The following is an 18,006-nucleotide window of genomic DNA, read 5'->3' as shown; positions in this document are numbered from 1 at the left end:
TCACACTCTTAACAGAATCTTTCAACATTACAGTCTACTTTTTCAATTGAATTTATTAATATAGGACCAGATTCGTTTGAAATAAACCAAGATGAACTCAGACAAGCAAAAATGGTAGACCAGATTTCTTCAAATGGAATGAATGAAAGCCTTTGAATTGAAGGAATCTTATTGGGGCAATGCAGATTAGATGGACCAATAAGAGCTTTTTGGGGGTTTGTTGTTGGCAAATATGAGCCCAGGAAGTGGATTACTTTAGATACAAATCCAACAACATGTATGATTGTAGAAAAAAGAAGCATTTTATAAGTTAAAGACAAGCTGAAAAAGGAGCAAATGTCAGGAACCACTGCAATCTTTCAGGCACCCAGAAGAAAGAAAATTTTAAAATCTATTACAATAGTTGGCACATGAAAAATAAAATATAAAAAAAAAGAGCATTATCAATCTTCTGTGTATAAATGAGAGCAATGCAGCCATTTACAACATAAGCTGCTGCAAACTAGAACAACGGCCTTGCTCTTAGTGTTAAAGGACTGCAGACATTATTATTGCTTACAGCAGACGGATTGAGGAACAACCAAATGAAGCATCATTATTCCCTAAAATTGATGAATCTCTCTGACTAACAAGTGAGGAACATCTTGGGTGCCAAAACTTATCCTCCCCTGGACTAAAACTAACAGCTTCAGTGCCTAAAGTATCTAGAAAGACATCCTGATTTGTCCTTTGAAGAATGGTTCAATTTTTATCCTGCAATGAAGTTAATCATACTGTTCAATCATGTACAACTACAAACCCTTTTTTGACATGGGGTTTCACAATTTTCAATCTTTTGAAATAGGAAGGCTGTATGTATCCAGAGCAGGAGGGACTCCCCTTCAATTGAGATTAGAAGCGTGCCATATATAGCTGTTTTGGTCAGCAATCAATTATTATTTAGCTGTCTCCAATGTGTCATCTACTCTGCCTGTGACAGACTTGGCCCCTTTTTGTTCTTCACCAGCCTGCTTGCTGGTAAATGCAACCTGGCCATTAGAGGTCGAGGTGCTCTTCTTTTCCAGTCAAATCCCCTCACACAGACAAACCCTGCATAACAAATTCAATAGAATATGACACTAGACACAAATTTTCTCTAGACCAGTTATTTACACCAGCAGAAAGTAAAAGGAGGACATAGAAAAAGTTTTTTTGTACACAGGCTTGCTAAAAGAATTAACTGTAAATAGTTATGTTTTATTTCTGTGCACAAAAAGAGTAACATATTTCTCCCACAAAATCTCAGTTATTTTCCTTTGTATTTTTACAACAATCTTAGTGAGGGATGGCAACTGGTAGGATAGGAGTCTTTCAAGAAATCCAATCCCTAGCCCACTACCTAACCCATTTCTCCATCCCAATTGGAGATGAGGCAGGGATAGTTTTTCGTTGCAGTCAGCCGTGTCATCTCTCTGCTGTTGCATATAGAGCAACTAAAAAAAAAAAAAAAGGGGTGGTGAGGGTGAGAGGTGGGGTGATCCCCCTCCCATTGTTTGTCTCTCTGCAGAGACACCAGGTGGCTGGAAGGGAAAGCCCCCCTCCGTTTTTTGGTTGCAGAGAGAAGAGGACGGAGGAAAAGGCCCTCCCTCCATTTCTTCTCCTCTCCATCACAAAGAGGAGACAAGAAATGGTGAGGGCTTCCCCTTCTGCCACATATCTTTGTTGTCACAAATGACAGAGCACCTGCCCCTCCCCCAAACAGTGGTGGGGTTTTCAAGCCAACCCTGTCACTGCCCTGCTGGGAGGGAAGGCATCCCTGTCTCCTCTTTTTGTGGGGCAGGTCAGAATCGGTTCTCTGTTTAACCTGTCCTAGTGCCATCCCTCCCTTTTGTTGTGCTTATGAGGAGAATACTTGCTCTGCAGTTTGCCTTATCAAATGCCAAAGATCCCCTGTTTTTTTATCATTTCTGAGGAAAAGCTTGCCTTTAAGACTTGAGCTATATCAAATAGATATACTGTAATTTTGGCTTTTTAATGCGAAAAAGGGAAAGTGATATTTTCTTTTGCCGAAGCCTGGCCTCTTAGAAGGATACTGGTTGCAATAGGACAGCCAAGTTTATCTAAGAAATAACTTGTAGTCATATCGTTTGTCCATCAATCTAAATGCAAGACTAATCATAGGGTTGTGTTTACATTGACGTATAGACATATTTGTATGTGTATACCAGAACAGGGATATGCATACTTTCAGGCTCAAGCATCTATTGTAGAATTTATGAAATTCTCACAAAATATTCAGCAATTTCAATTCCATACCTCTCCAAAAGCACTGTTGCGTCTCCTCTGTTGATAAACCTGAATGAAGAAAAACAGCCATAACACTCAGGAAAAAATGCACAAACTTCTTTCTGGGATTAAAATCATATCCTGCACATAGTCTCACCTCTAAATATTGTAGTCACTGATGATCCAAAATAGACAGTCCTTCTGGGTAGATTCCACAAGAATGCTCTGGGTACATCAATGGGTTGAAGGCTGGAATCATGATCAGCAAATACCTGTTATAAAGTCAACCAGTTGCCCTCAAATCAGCAGCACTAGCCCAATAAATTCTCTTTTTTAACTTAATACCTGTTGATTATATAAGGCAGAGATGAGTAATAGAGACTTACCTCATTAACTTGGAAATAGGTACCATTAAGTGGAAAGCTTCCTCTCATTGCAGTTCGGCAAGGTATCTGTACATGTAAATACTTTTAACGTCAAATGTATCTTTAGAAGTGTCTTACATTTACTGGTATTGAGTAGTAATTAGCATCATAAAAATAGGCAAATTTTGGTTCATCCTCACCAGTAATGTGCCTCTCACTGTCTGGCTATGTGTTTCCCTTATACTATTGCATGCAAAGCATGTCTTCTTGTCACATAAATCACCAGACTCCCGAGAGTTGCAGTACATTTCTGGAGGTTGTACTGATTCAGCGGTTTCACCTAATGTTAAATATTTTACATAGAAGTGAGCAACTCTGATAATAAGATGAGCGGGTATGCAAACTTAAATAATCATGATGAGTCATTATTTGCTCACCTGGCGTCCATATGGCAAGAAGGTATGGACATGGATCATCTGGCTCTCTTTGGTCCAACTATCAAGTTCAGATAGAAAAGAAAGAACAAAAAAATCAGCAGTTAAAAAAATCGTAATTGCAGAGATGGTGTCTAGAAAATGGCCAGTGTCTCACCCCCTTAAGCAATTCATGTGAATCTGGAAGTTCATAGCTGCAGCCAGGAAAATAAACCTTGTGAGGTGCTTATCAATATTGTGACCAACTACACAAATCCCATGATTTTTTAATTGTTAATGCTGACAGAAATCAATGACCTTATTACAAATGAATCCGTCTATCAAGTTATATATTTACCTATATATATATACTCTCTCAAATATTAAAGTTTGCAACTGCGAATAAAATTGACCTCAATGTACAATGAATTTTTGAATATCTTATCTTTTGACTAAGTAACTACACCATACTCTAGAACACTGATGCTTGAAATGGGATTTTAAGATCCTTCAGTTTTATCTGAATTTAATTAAAAAAATTGAGCATTCTAAATCTGTCAACATAAGTAAATGACCACACTTAGCTCCCATGGAAATAAAAAATGAAATAGTAACTTGACGTTGAAGGTTAGTAATACTCACACTTGGTGTTCTGTACGCAGCCGGCTCACATTCTTTAGCTTGGGCACAGGTATAGATGCAGCTTCTGGAGTTAAAGCTACTAGAGCTTTTGACATATCCCCTTCCTGGAGGGACATGTTGTTTTCATGCATATAATTTTGTAAGTTCTGTGAGAATTCCTCGAAGTTAAGCTTAATAACAGGAATTTCATCTGACTCATCCTCCCAGAAAGCATCCTCAATAGCAATCTCTGAACAATCCAAAATTTCAGCTTCTGGAGAAGCTGGCTCTTCAATGATTGGTTCACATCTGGTCATTCTAGCATCTACCTGGGAGTATGGAGCCATCTTGAGTTCAGGCAGCGGTATTGGATTGATAACAACTTTGTGTCCTTGATCAGTGCTTAGAGGAACAGCAGATGTCACCATGCTTTTCTCTTCTGGACCTGGCAGAGCAAGCCGCGCACTGCACAAAAATCTGGAGTCAGTAATTTTTCGTTCATAATATTCACAAACTGGAACTCACAAAATCAAGTTATTCATTGGAATGGACGCATATGCAGAAAAGTGATAACACAGGGACATGCCTCCACTGGTGATTATGCATTATGTAGCAACCAAAAGGTAGATGAGATGTGCTTTCTTGTATGTCCATGCAAACATCTCTTCCCTTCCTTTCAATGAAATTTGGTTGCATTAAATTAGATTTATTAGATCTAAAAAAACATCATCAGTAGCTTCTCCCTCGGCCATTCGTCTACTCAATAGATTATACTAGCTTTTATTTTTCTTTTGAAAAAAGGGTACTTTAGATTATGCTAGCTTGCATTTATAGATGAATGTCGTAAGCAGCCTTGGCAGCAACATGTTTGTGATCCAACCTCCTAGGGAGCATTTAGTGGTAATTGCATTCCATAATTTTGGATAGACATACCTGGCAAATGCACTTGCAAAATGCTTGCATTCTGCTCTCATTGGGCATGCATTGCAATTAGGTTTGCTTTTTGTACAGAAGACCTGCTCATGGATTTGTATTAAGCCACATTAGTTTTTACATAATTGATGACTACTTCCAGAAAATACAACAGTAACTCTGCATATACAGATTCAAGTACAAGAAAGTACCTTTCCAAATGTGATCATTTGATAATGTAGCTCATACCTGTAATCATTATTTGATATTAGAAGATGCTCATAGGTTTTAACTGATTTGGTCTCCAGAGGATTACAAAAGTTTTCCTCTAGCACTCTAAAAGAAAAATGTATAATTCATCAGTTAATATTGAACTGCCAATCCCAACAAGGAGAGCTCCATCAGGTAAGGAGGATCCACCAGGAGCTGAATCCTTTCCAATTCAGTAGGGGTTAAAGGAGGACACATGTATTCGGACAAAATATAGTTGGGACAAGGCTTTGAAGAAGGGTGGAAAAATGTTGTAAATGTGTAAAATATGCAAACATTAAACAAATGTGATAGCTCCCATGCAGGTTCGCTGTGCTTACAATGTCCTTTGATCAAGTTTACATAGTCGTGGCCAGAGGTACTTTTGGATGGACTCCAGCACAGGGTACCTTGCAAAAGGACATAGTAGATTAGAATGACAAGAGTGAGAATTCAGCCATGTGATTGATAGAAAATAACTTGATTCTTAGATGTCAGGGGTATTTTAATAATTTCACAATGTAGTTCAGTAATATTCTAGTCAAGGTCGTCCAGATTATTAGTTTATGGTTGGTGTGGTTGAAATTGCAATTTAAGACTTTATGCATTGATGTCTAAGTCCTCTTATGAGGGGCATTTCTGTCCAGTGGTGAAGTATCACTTGAGTGAGAATAATAAAAGAGAATGGGGCAGAACTTTTCACCCCCCCCCCCTTCGAGTAGGCTACTCAACACGGTCCTCTCTACTTCATTCTTCCGATTATTTCTTCTTCTTTCTTCTTAATTCTTCTTCAATCTATCTATTTTACACTGATTTGTCAATCTGTTAGGATTAGATACTTACATTTCCAAAAGGTGCAATTGGAGAGATTCTGGTAGTGGTTGAAGGGGGACCCATCCCAGTCTCACGCATATCCGACCAACATTTGTGTCAACCTTGTTAAATATAGAAAGAAAAAAAATCAGATTGATTATTTCCAGACCTTTTACAAATTAATTTTTAAGAAATGTTTCTCCATCACAAATCTTACTGGGAAAGCAACATGATGAAGCGTCAAAAGGCGCACGCATTCAACACTTTTCAGCCCCAATCCCCTTATACTTAACAAATAATCTCTGAAAATGGCACAAAATAAATTTAGTATTTCACAGTTAATGTTCAGCAATGGTAAAATAGTTTGTGCAAGAGTTAATGCTACAGATACAAAATGCAGAAACTGCAGAACAGGAAAAAGTCAGTTGCCTTGACGAAACAAATGTTTTGCTGACTAATATGATATGTTGGCTATCTTCTATTTTACATTTGAATACAAATGCACATATGAACTTACTTCGCTTTATCTGGTGGTACATCTCTTAACCATTCCAGATCTACGCTTCCATGTTCACGAACAAGCCGGTTGAGAAAATCCTGAAAAAAGTATGGTATTGGTATTTTAAGTTACTATCACTTTTACAGTGATTTCATGCCAAATAAACTTGAGACTCCCGGGAAAATGTTCCAAATTCTTCTTTTCCACAAAAGATCTTCTAACTAATAATAGGGTTGACAAACGTATTTACTTGAGACTGAAAAATGATTTTTATTTTAATACCATGCTATTGCTACCATTCTTTTCGAAAGGCATATGTGCTAGGTCCTTCTACAACTCTTGATCAGCCAAAAATTTCATCATATGGTTATTAAACTTAACTCTGCCACAAGCTATAATAGTTGAAGAAAAATTGACAACAAACATTAAAAGAGACCTTAATTCTTTCTGCAAGCATGTTGTTCATTCCCCGTTCTTTGATGGCATTAGAAATTTCCTTCACATCAGCATATCTAATTGCCTCATAGTCCAGTGAGTCCATTGTCTCTGGTCTCCTTTGCTTTCTTGCACCATTGGAGCAGGCCTGCCTTCTCAAACTATCCCAATCAAAAGCCTTCCTTGTCTCTACCTTCTTCTTTTCCTTCCTAACTTTTATTCTATCCGTAGTTGTTTCTTTGAACCCTTGCTCATAATCACAACTAGAGTCTTTTGTATTTGATTCAGCCGGCTTCAACTTTTCAGTTTTATTGTTTTCCCCTAAGTCTGATTGCTCTCTAACATCAGATTTCTCTCCTAAATTAATACAACAGGACGAATTTGATTGCACTTGCAACACTCCACTGTTCCCCTTTGATTGTAACTTGTCTGAAAGGCTCCTAGGATCTGACTCAAGCGAGGGGTGAACTGGTTCCTTAACAATACAAGAATCACCAACAGAGGCATTCTGAGAACATGATGATGGCAGAACCATAGAATCAGCCACGTTTTCCATTTCAAACCATGATGCTTTCTCCTTACCCTGAGCACGATTCATCTCTGAGAATGCAGCAGTTAAAGAAGATGTGCTTTCATATGTAGAGATCTCCACATGGTCCATTTCCTCTGATGCCACAATTGAGTTTGTTGGCAAAGTGAACTCTCCTTTTCTTTGTATCTGAGGGGAATTCATTTGGTAAATGGATGGACATGGAGTGTCCTGACCACCATTAAACTCTACTCTTCTCTTCTCAAATTCCACACCATCAGTGGCGTTTGATGACTCAAACCCATCTTCGTTACAGTATAATTCCTGGATTATTTGAGGTCCTTCCAGTTGTAAGAGCTCCATGAATGTACTGGAACAATTGAACACTTTGCCCTGAAACATTGTCATAGACTTCTCCTTTTCCGAGTTATAGTCAAATATTGAACCAATTTGATCTATTATTTGAGTGCCTGAATTGGAGTTTTGAGGCGAAACAGAATTCTGAGAGGAAACAATGTATTCCAGTAGGCTTGGTATATCTGTTCTGTCTTGGGATGATTCTTGACTCAGTGCCAGCTCATTGTCACATACCAATACCTGCTTACCCTTTGCAGAGTCAGCTGTGCCACACCAAATGTTGCTTCCAAATGACTCGATGCTACTTGCCACCTCCTTTTCTTCTGCAGCTCCAGCTTCATTTACGGTTGCAGAACTTTGATTGCAAGCCACATGGTTTAGAACTTTCCCCTGCCATTTGTCAACACCTACAAGAGAAAGTTCTGACTCTTCTGGAAGTTTGCTTACCCCTTCTGAACTAAGGTGGCTTCTTGCTTGTGATTGGAAAGGAAATTTAGCAGCAAGAGCCATGAAGGCAGAGCTGAAAAAAAAAAGTAACAAAGAAGTAGTTTAATTTTCCATATTTTTCAGAACTTAAGGCCTTATCTTCAGGATAGAAGAAAAGGTAAAATGTCATAATACCTTGACAGATGGTCAGAAACGTTCTGAGTAAGAAACACACCGATAACCGAGTCCACAACAGATCCTTTCCATGGTGAGAAGCGTCTGTCACCTGAAATTATTTCATTTTTTTATTTAGATAAACCGTCAACTTATCAAATATAGAAGATGTTATGGATAAAAATATACGGAAAGTCTAAATATACTCTTTAAGCCAGCACTGCACACATATACAGGTTTTAAAAAATAAAAAATAATAATAAAAAATAATAATAATAAACTTGTCTACTAATTTTTTTCCATGCAACTCCAAACTCTTCGTGGGTAAGTGATTCTAGTGCATCATTGCACATTTCAGATATGTCCACATTATTTTCTTCTCTTAGTCAATTATCTCCATTTAAACATTCCACCCTTGCTAATGGTTCCTCCTCACCTGTTAGTGGAGTGGGTAAGATTCAAACTACTTCATCCTTGTCTCTAGAATCTATCCTATTTGTTCCAAGTTCCTTGTTAACTTATTATTTGTTAGTCATATTACTAAATCCTTATAGTCTTCAGTAACCTTCTATCATATTCATTGTGTGTTTTAGGACCTCCAGATGAGGAGACCGATTGGTCCAGGGTGTGAGAGAGAAAGGTTCAACCACCTGGAAGGTCCACCACAACAATCCAGTACAGCTCTTCAAGTAGTTGTTTCATCCTTCCAGTAGCACTTGCAGCTAAAACATCCATCCCCAACCAAATTGTTGTAGATATTTTCAGATTTGCTTTCTACTTTATCATTTCAATGTGAATCCTGCTAGCTCGAGAAGTACCATCGGACATCATTTCCACCTAGTCAAAGTCATAGCACTATTTATTTGAGATAATTCATTCAAAAGTGTGGGCCCATGTTGGGTACCTAATGTCTTTGTTACCAGTTTTTTGTTTCCTTTCTTAATGACTTTAGGCGGTCTACGTAGGTGTGTCTCCTAGGTCTTTGATGTATTCTTTGAATTTTTATAGTGAAATAAAAAATAATTGGTGCTTCACTTTGTGTCTTTCACATTGATAATGGGCTTGAATTTATTAACCACAAGTTTGATTCCTTTTGTCGAGCTAATGGTATCATTCATTAATCTTTATGTGTGTATACTCCATAGTAAAATGGGGTAGGAGAGTGGAAGAATCGTCACTTGCTTAAAGTTGATAAACTATCCCCTAGATCAGTTACATGTGTATTTTCTTGGATACTCTTGTAGTCGAAAAAGGTGTAAATGTTATTGTTCCTCTACAAGATAAACATATGTGTCTGTTGCTACCTTCCTTGAGGATGTTCCGTATTTTTCGAAGTCTAATGAGTTCATTCTTCCACCTTCTATTGAGGTGAGGGTTGTGCTCCCAGTCCCGTGGAGGATGTTCCTAACTATGCCTTATGTAATTCAGCATAAGCCAAAGTCATTGCAAGTTTATCCACACATGAAACCTTCCAAAACAATCTTACAAGCCTCCTCTCCTCATTCCTTGTCAGTGTACTTTTCATCTGCAGTTCCCGAGGTAAATCTTTTTATTTCTCTAGAAAGGGCATTCATACTTGTACTAGACCTGTACTAAACATTCCATTTCAAAGTTTTTCTTTTGATTACCTATCTGGTTCCTTCAAGACAATTGCCTTGTCATTGTCTTCTTGTCTTCTTCCTTCTTGATATATTGTTGTCTCCTCAATGGTAGCAGGACATAAATGTGGAGATGAAAGCCTCACTTGATAGGGGTACCTGGACATAATGTCACCCACCACCAAAAGCTGCTATAGTAGGTTGTTGTAGGATCTACACTGTGAAGTACAATGCTGATGGCTTTATAAAAACATATAAAGTTAGATTTGTGGCAAAAAGTTATACTCAAACCTATGGTGTGGATGTTTATGAAACTTTTTCTCCTGTGATAAGATTTTCTTCTATTCAGCTTTTGATTTTTTTGTGGCAGTAAACAAGGGTTGGCCCTTGTTTTAATGAAATATTTAAAATATTTTTTAGATGGAGACTTAGAAGAAGAGGTATACATGGAGCAACCTCCTAGGTAAGTTATTCATGGGGAGATTGGGAAAGTGTGACAGCTGAACAAAGCAATTTATAGCTTTAAGCAAACCCAAAGTGTGGTTCAATAAGTTTAGCAAAGTAGTTATGTTTACCAGAAGTCACTTGGACTACTCGTTGTTTGTTTTTAAAAGATCATTTGGTGTTATGGTGTTAATTGTATATGTGGATGACATAATATTGTCAGGAAGAGATGTTAAAGGAATTGAAGAGGTCAAGAAACATCTTGCGAAACATTTTCAAACCAAATTGGGGTCCTTAAATATTTTTTAAGGAATGAGGGAGCAAGGAGTAAGGCGGGAATTATTTTGACATAGCGGAAGTATGTCACTAATATGTTATAAGAGTATGGTTTGCTGGGAGCAAAACCAATTGAGACACCTATAGAAGTGAACCACAATCTTCATGAAGATGATAGTGCAAAACTCAAAGATAAGAACATGTACAAAAGATCAATAGGCAAATTTATTTATGCCATAGTGACACGACTAGACATATCATTTGTTGTGAGTATGAACAATCAATTTATGGACCGAAAGGCATCCCACAGGATATTAAGATATTTGAAGGAGAACCAAGAAAAGGATTGTTGTATGAGCTACATGGTCATTTACAAATTGGTAGATATTTAGACGCAGATATGCAAGGTCTAAGTTGGATGGAAATCCACCTCTGGGAGTTGTGCATTTGTTGGTGGAAATTTAATTAGTTGAAAGAGTAAGAAATAGAACATTGTGACCCACTCTATTGCAAAAGCTGAATACCGAGCAATGACTCATACAGTTAGTGAACTTGTATGGGTGAGATCAATATTGCAAGAGTTATACTTTCCTACCAAAGAGACTATGATGATGTATTATGATAACCAAGCTTTTTTTTTATTCCTAGTAACCCAATATTTCATGAACGGACCAAATATCTAGAAGTCAACTATCACTTTGTCTGTAATGTTGTGATTAGTGGAGTGGAGGTTGCTCCATGTGTTAAATCCGTCGATTAGCTTAGTGTTATCTTTATTAAAGCTTTGGCAACAAGAATTTGAGAATTTTTGTAACAAGCTAAGGCTTCTTAATTGTACACTCTAGCTTGAGGGGGGGTGTTAAAATATATATACCAAGAGTATTTCGGTCATTTCACTCTTACCATATGTCCTTCATAGGTTAGTAGTAAGCTTGTTTTAATGTTGGAGTTATGTGATCCAATTTTCGTTTTATTTTGATATATATTTAGGAATTATAATAGTTTAAGTGGGGAGAGGCATTATTGTAATTTTCTTTGGCTTATCACTTAAGGAACTATATAAGAGAAAGGGGAAAGGGGGTCGTTTTTAGACCCTAACATGTGTTGGGATGCACACTTGCCTCCTCTTCTTCTCTCTCTTCATTCTCTCTCTCTTCTCTTTCTTGATCTTAACCTCTAAATCCTACAAGCTTTCATGAGATAAGAAATTAAATGCTTCCAGTTTTTGCCTTCTTCCTTGGGTTATCAAGAAATGAGTTTGAAAAATCGCGTCTAGTTCTTTTTTTCCTAATTCTTCAAAGATAATACACCTAACAAAAAAAAATTCAAAGGAAGTTAAACCACATATTCATATTCCAAAACTCTTTATGACCAATATATTTCATAAAAGAGGAACTAAGAGGAAGTATTATGTTTAGTTTTTTGGCTTCTTGGAGCTAGAAAATAACTTTCACATCTTACTAGACCATAGCTAACGAACTAACTAAAGATTAGACCAGTTTACAAGATCTTGTTGTGCAGGATCATGCCTCTTCTTTGTAATATTTGTTTCTTTCTTTTTTTTCTTTAAATAATAGCGTTCATCATTCAAGAAAAAAGAGAATGCCAGAACTGACACCCAATTTTAAGCTCATTTTGGCAAAAGAATACTTATTTTCATTGATGTAATTGCGAGTACCTTGCACAAGATGCATGCGAGCGATGAATGAATTTGCTCTTCCCACAAAGACTTGCCTCTCTTCTTCCCACTGTTTTGCTTTCTGTGGGTCTGTCTCTTCTGTGCCTTCACTCCCTTCGTTCCACATCAGAAGCTTCCATACCCTGTTTGTCTCTTCATCCAGATCCACCTTAGGGCGAGGCTTTTGCCGTTTCTTAGAAGGATCAAATGGACCCTCATAGGGGACAATATGCCCATCAGCAGAATAAGGGACCAGTGCAGTTTGTAGGTCTGGCATGAATTTATCCATACCACCATCCATGTTGAAACATTTTAGTCTCTGAACAACCTCCTCAATGTGACCCTCAGAAGTTGCAACAAGTGAGGGCAATGCAGAACTTGTGTTTTGTAGATCATTAACACAATGGATGGGAACTATGCTGCACCTGCTTGATTGTTTCATAGCTGCATCAGTTTTTCTCCCCAGATCACCTCTATAGTCTGGGAAAGATTGGGTATAATTGCAGCTAGCTTTATGCCCTTCTGAAGCCAAGTTATTGGTACTAGCAAAGGACACTGGCTCCACAAGATTTGCAGGGTCCTTTTTGTTGGGCTTCGCTATTTCAGAGTCAGATTTCTTTGTTTTCAGATTCGCAAAGTCCATCACTGCCTGGTATACCACACTTTCCTCATGTTCACAGGGTGGTGGAAACTGCCAATCTTTGGTGACTGCTTCCATTGAGGACAAATTGCAGATCGAGTCAGGTGCCTTATAGTTTTCCTTCATGTACCTTTCTACAGGAATTGAACCCAGAATTCCATCTATATCAGGCTGTTTACCAGGTTGTCGAATTCCTTCATGGGCCACCATGGAGGAAAATTCTGTCCCCGAAGCATTCTGTGCTGAAAATTGATGACCCAAAGGAGTTGACCTCAAGTACCCATCACATAAAAAGTCACTGTTACTGCTATCTGAAACATAGTTCTCCTTCAAGAAGTTGGATTGAGTTTGTTGTTGTCTTCTTTCATTAGTGATTTCTAATCTGAAGACGCTACAATGATCTATCACCCTCACTTTGGAAGAAGGAATTGATAATGATTCACTATGCACCATTTCAGTCCTCTGTTTCTTACAACTATCAGAAAATTGAGTATTATCTTCTTGAATTAGCTCCTGGTAAGTAGCACCGTCCTGATTCAAGCAGTGTGGGTCAGAATGACTGATGGTTTCGTTATATCCTCTCTTTGAACCATTTCTCAGGATAGTCACATCAGATGAAGGTATATTTAAATTTATATCAGTCCTAGGTACCGACTGAAGGCCACTTCTAAGTCCTGGAAGAAGTGAGTCTGCATGGTTGCCACAAGAATCAGGAGTATGATGTAGGGTGGGGTCTATTTGATGCATGTGCATAAGTGGAGGCACATTTTCCTGGTTTTTCTTCCTTGCAAGGGAACTCATATTCTCCTTGGATAGCTCTGTTCTTGGTAATGGTGCCAAAGGCTTGAGATATTGTGGCTGTGATGTATAACCACCCATTTGAGACAAGGAATTCCCTAGAGTATATCTGCTAGGGTCCTCCGCTATTACTTGTATCACTTCTTGCCCTTGGCCAATGAGAAGATTTGATCTGGATGGTTCAGAATAAAGACTGCCAGTAACTTTGTGATTATCTTTTGATTGCAAATGTGAACATAGTGGTTGAGATTGTGAGTTTTGAGATTCTGTAGGCACATTTAAATTAATAGTATACTGCAGACCAACAGGTTGAGAATTTGAATTTTGAGATTGGGACTGCAATCCTACATCAATACATCCAACACCACCTGAGGTTTTTCTCATCTGATCATCTAAATCGAAGTTTAGGGCTCTCCTACAAGAAGATTTTATGGTCTCTCGTTCAGCTTCCAAATCAAAATTTAAAACCCACTTGTGATAAGATTCCGGACACCCTCTCGAGGGCAAGGATTCAAAACATATTCTTCCATCTGCAGGAGGGGTAGCTTGTTCTACAGCGTCTAGTCTGACATCTAAATTAGGCATGGGATGCTCTTTTTCAACCATTCTTACATCTTCAAGAGGGACTCCTTTTGCCTTGCGGACATATTTCCTTTTCTCTCTAGTAGTTTGCTTTGGTGTAATGGGTCTGGGAGTCTTGGCTTGCTTGGGAGTCTTGACTTTTGTAGGGGTTACTGTTGTAAGATTCCTTTTGCGCTTCCCTTCTGTGACCACCTTGGGCCTGTGTTTCTTCCTCTTAGCTTTTTGTGGGGGTGACTGGTTAAGGTCTATCCCCTGGTCCTGTTGAACATTCTGGGTTTCTTTCAATGTGATGGTGGATTGCTTGCTGCTTGCAGATTGGTCTACTGCCTGTGAGGAATCTTGGGAGCAATCATTTGGCTGACTTGCAAGGGTTTCCCTCAAGACAGTGGAATCAGTGGCAGATGATGGTAGCTCCACTGAGTGCAATTGATCCTTCTCATGGCAAAGATCAATACGCAGGTGTTGTTGATTCGTTGGTCCAGTCTTATGTGTAAGACAGTCCACTTTCCTTTTTTCCGAAGAATTCGTTTGATCCAACTTTCCAGCAAGAAACAAATTGGTGCATTCAGTGGATTGGCAGCTCCTTGATCTCCTGGAGGCTGATTCTGGTGTCACTGGCATGAGCTGAAATGATTTGGTCCCATTTTCCAAGTCACCAAGATTAGGCTTTGGTGAGATGTGGTGGGTGGGCGAAGTCTGTTGACTGGATGCTGTAGATGTTGCATGAAATGGAATATGAAACCCTGCGAAGTTTCAACGCATCTATTTGAGTTCTGAGAAACCAAATGGGAAAAAAGCAAATAAAAAGTACTTTTTGATGTGGATGAATTGGACTAAAGATACAACATATGGCACAAAGCACCTCAGTATGAGGAAGAAACTCAACCTCTAGATTTGTCGAAATATGCATTTGAAGAAATGAGAGTTTAACAGAGACTATGAAGTGCAAAGGTAGAAAGGCTAACCAATTGGTAACTGCTGTGTGTAGTTGCCGTTATTGCTCCATATATGCGATGCATGTGAGGAGTTATGGTTTATCAACAATGCGTTTGCCATGTTGTATTGTGTGCCAACAACCTGATCACCTAAAATGGGGAAGGAACTCACTGATGTTTTTCTCCTTCCTTCCACCGCCATTTGCACGAGCTGGTTCCAAGGGATTTTGCTGCATTCTGCCGTAGGACTCTTTGTGACTTCTGCCTGAGAATTGATGTTGAAATCAATTTGATGGGTTTGGGAAGGCAGATTGCCCCTTCTGTAGTTATCGTGAGGAGAGATGACACTGAGAGTAGACAGTTGAGTTCTGGGAGGCCAATTTCCTGCTCCCGAATGATTAAGATGTGAGCTGACACTAAGACCAGAAAGGTGGTGATTGGTAGACAGATTGCCCGCTCCCCCATTGTTAAGACTAGGACTGATATTCAGGCCTGAAAATGGAGCATTCGCGGTCAAATTGCAGACCCCCCAATTGTTAAGATTTTGAACCTGATTCGTAACACCTCCGGCACCGAGGTAAGTAATGGAGTTATCGGTAGTAGAACTGCTGCAAAGTCCTCTCCCCGATGTAGAAGGAGATTGAAGTCGATAAATTCTTCGACTTGGTTGCTCGGGCATGGCTGGTGTGACTGGAATCCACACGCCCGGCGTCTGATTGTTCTTCCCTTCCGACTGGAGAATGCCACCTCTCCCGAGCTCCATCTCCAGCCTACTGCCCCAAAGATCTGACAAATTTAATCATGATTTGTTCTTCTCCAAGAAACCCAAGAAGGCTCTCTGCCCAGCTGGGATCTCTTTAGCAGAAAGTATTGAAGAGCTCCCTCTAAATCAACACCCATTTTGTAAATTTTCACCTGGAAAACACAATACACCACTAAACTCTCACAGCAATGGCGACAGAAAACATACTAGAAAAGAGTTATATCCACCAAAAGTGCGACAACAATAACCCAGCTGTTACCAGTTCCAAGGAGAGAAAAAAAATTATGTATGTATATATATATATATATATAAAAATATTTTTAGCAAGCGAGAAATGAAAAAGGAAAAAACACCAGCCATTCAGCCCAGCAAGGAAAAATCATCAAAAACCACCTTAAATTCGGAGGAAACCAGACGAGAGCAGAAGAAGTAACTCCAAAATAACCAGAATCCGCACCTGCCCCGATGATGTCGGGCGATGAAACATCTCACTCTTATTCGATCCCCTCCCGCCCCCACTTAAATTAACGCCACCCAAGAGAAAATAAATAGCTGAACCCGAAACGCACTCGACAGGCATAATGCCGGAACAGAAAACCAGGATCTCCGACTCCCGGAGCCATTATTCACAGGAGCGAAGTCATTGTTCTTCGTCTTCGTCGTGAGAAGTTAAGAAAGAAAAACAAAAACACTGGGACAGAAAAAGGCGTACATTTGGAATTCAATTACAAGTATTAAATATCGTTTTGCCTCGTAAATTAACTCTAAATCAATCTCTTAATTAAATTCGAGATCTGAATTAGTGAATTTTCAACGCCAACTTGCCCCGACTCCATACAACCGCTTTAACGTAATTAAAGTGAGTCGAGTGGGTATTTCGGGAATTTGCTTAACCACGGAGTCACCTTCACTCGGCGACTCAAAAAGCCACACGTTTTTCCGTTTTCTTTTTCTCTTTCTTACCGACTGATGCAACGGAGAAGATTCCTCCGTTCCCAAATGCGTAGAGGTCACGTGGAAGCCAAGAGATGAAACTGGAGAGTTACAAGTGTCCGCGTTCGGTAAAATCGACCTAGAAATGCGTGAAAAAAAGTAACTCCACGTGTCACTTTTAGGAGTGTTAGTTACGCTGGACGCAGGAACCAACCGAATCTTTCCGGACGTTATGAGCTGAGGACAGCTAACTACCATTTTTCGGGGTTTTCAGTTTTCACGAAGGGAAAGGCACTTTGAATTTACAGTTTTACCATTTCACCCGGTGAGTTCTATTGCAACTCAGGCTGAGTTCAAGGGTGCTGATACAGCTTTGAAAGATGGCATATGGCTAAATTTTTAAGTTAAAGGGAAATCAAATTTGGTCATACTTATGTCTCCTATGTAGGAATTGATTAAAAAAAATTGAGTTAAAGTGAGCAATCCACTTCAGGGGGGTCTAATTTGGTCCTACTTCAGTCTCTTATATGATAATTAAGAAGAAAAAGGCAAGCAATTGGTTAAGGAAGAGTCTAATTTGGTCGCACCTCCATGCGAAAAATGATGTAAAATAACATAACTCGATCTTCTTCGATTTGGACTCGAGTTGTTTGATTGAGACCTGTGCAAACTCCATCTTATCAAGGACTTTCTGATAGGGAGCATTGTGACTTGGCTAAGATAAATTGTCTTAATCGAATTAACTCGAATTTTGAAGATCCTAAATAGATCCAAGTCTAAGACGGAAAACCCACAAATGTGGATCTAATTTTCAATTATAGAGTTTGCTTTTGAGTAAAATTAGTACATGTTTATCTTATCTTTGTGAAACTTATATAAATATTGATGCATGTAACACTGATTAGTGGATGTCACCTACTTGACAATTAGATCATTTTTATACATAATTTTATTGCTTATTTTGGGTTTCAAGGAAAAATAGTAAATAAATGTTGATTGTATGAACTGTTCATTAAAATTTGGACCATAGTCACACAAACACAAACAACTACACGTGAAAAACCATTATCAAGGGAGACAATAGGTTTGTCCATGCATGCGTTTACCACTAATGAACAGAGCCAAGACACTATTGGAAGGGACATTGTGACAAAAAAAAATGAAGGTTTCACTAAAGTACAAATTGGTATAGGGACCACCTCTAATTATCTAGGTAAATAATTATTTAATAATAAAATAATTTTTTTTATTCTCCCAAAATGAAATTTAAGGTTTTTGAATGTTATTTTTTATTTTTTAAT

The 18,006-nt window shown here is 38.6% G+C and overlaps 1 protein-coding gene across 4 annotated transcripts; it reads right to left on the bottom strand.

Moving 5' to 3' along the window:
* Window positions 1-375: 375 nt before the first annotated feature.
* Window positions 376-16,461, bottom strand: LOC137967091 (protein ROS1A-like). 4 transcript variants are annotated; one of them, XM_068813522.1, is made up of 19 exons: window positions 16,166-16,461; window positions 15,040-15,924; window positions 12,055-14,817; window positions 8,080-8,170; window positions 6,574-7,978; window positions 6,156-6,235; window positions 5,856-5,940; window positions 5,669-5,760; window positions 5,167-5,235; window positions 4,789-4,825; window positions 4,598-4,680; window positions 3,686-4,129; window positions 3,222-3,258; window positions 3,068-3,125; window positions 2,831-2,970; window positions 2,652-2,717; window positions 2,423-2,537; window positions 2,296-2,334; window positions 376-1,089 (listed from the first exon to the last, which is right to left on the bottom strand). In XM_068813522.1, exons 2-19 carry the CDS (start codon window positions 15,770-15,772, stop codon window positions 962-964), a joined length of 6,465 nt encoding a protein of 2,154 aa, XP_068669623.1. In that variant the 5' UTR covers window positions 15,773-15,924; window positions 16,166-16,461; the 3' UTR covers window positions 376-961. The 4 variants fall into 4 exon arrangements, with proteins under 4 accessions (XP_068669623.1, XP_068669622.1, XP_068669625.1 ...); XM_068813521.1 differs by having other exon boundaries at window positions 16,230-16,461; XM_068813524.1 differs by lacking the exon at window positions 16,166-16,461 and having other exon boundaries at window positions 15,182-15,323.
* Between the last annotated feature and the right edge of the window lie 1,545 nt (window positions 16,462-18,006).

The sequence above is a fragment of the Aristolochia californica genome, unplaced genomic scaffold, assembly GCF_029961685.1.
Source record: "Aristolochia californica isolate CCGP_79_NKW_82.1479 unplaced genomic scaffold, dmAriCali1.0.hap1 SCAF_6, whole genome shotgun sequence".
Classification (NCBI taxonomy): domain Eukaryota; kingdom Viridiplantae; phylum Streptophyta; class Magnoliopsida; order Piperales; family Aristolochiaceae; genus Aristolochia; species Aristolochia californica.
This window is presented reverse-complemented; position numbering and strand designations above follow the sequence as displayed.

What these genes read in the sequence shown, in the direction of transcription:
- LOC137967091 (XM_068813522.1), bottom strand. Translation starts at nt 15,772, where the DNA reads ATGGAGCTCGGGAGAGGTGGCATTCTCCAGTCGGAAGGGAAGAACAAT. An exon ending in CAATTGCACCTTTTGGAAAT is followed by an intron (nt 5,236 to 5,668) that starts GTAAGTATCTAA and finishes TCCTTTTGCAAG; the next exon opens with GTACCCTGTGCTGGAGTCCA. An exon ending in CACATGAATTGCTTAAGGGG is followed by an intron (nt 3,126 to 3,221) that starts GTGAGACACTGG and finishes TGAACTTGATAG; the next exon opens with TTGGACCAAAGAGAGCCAGA.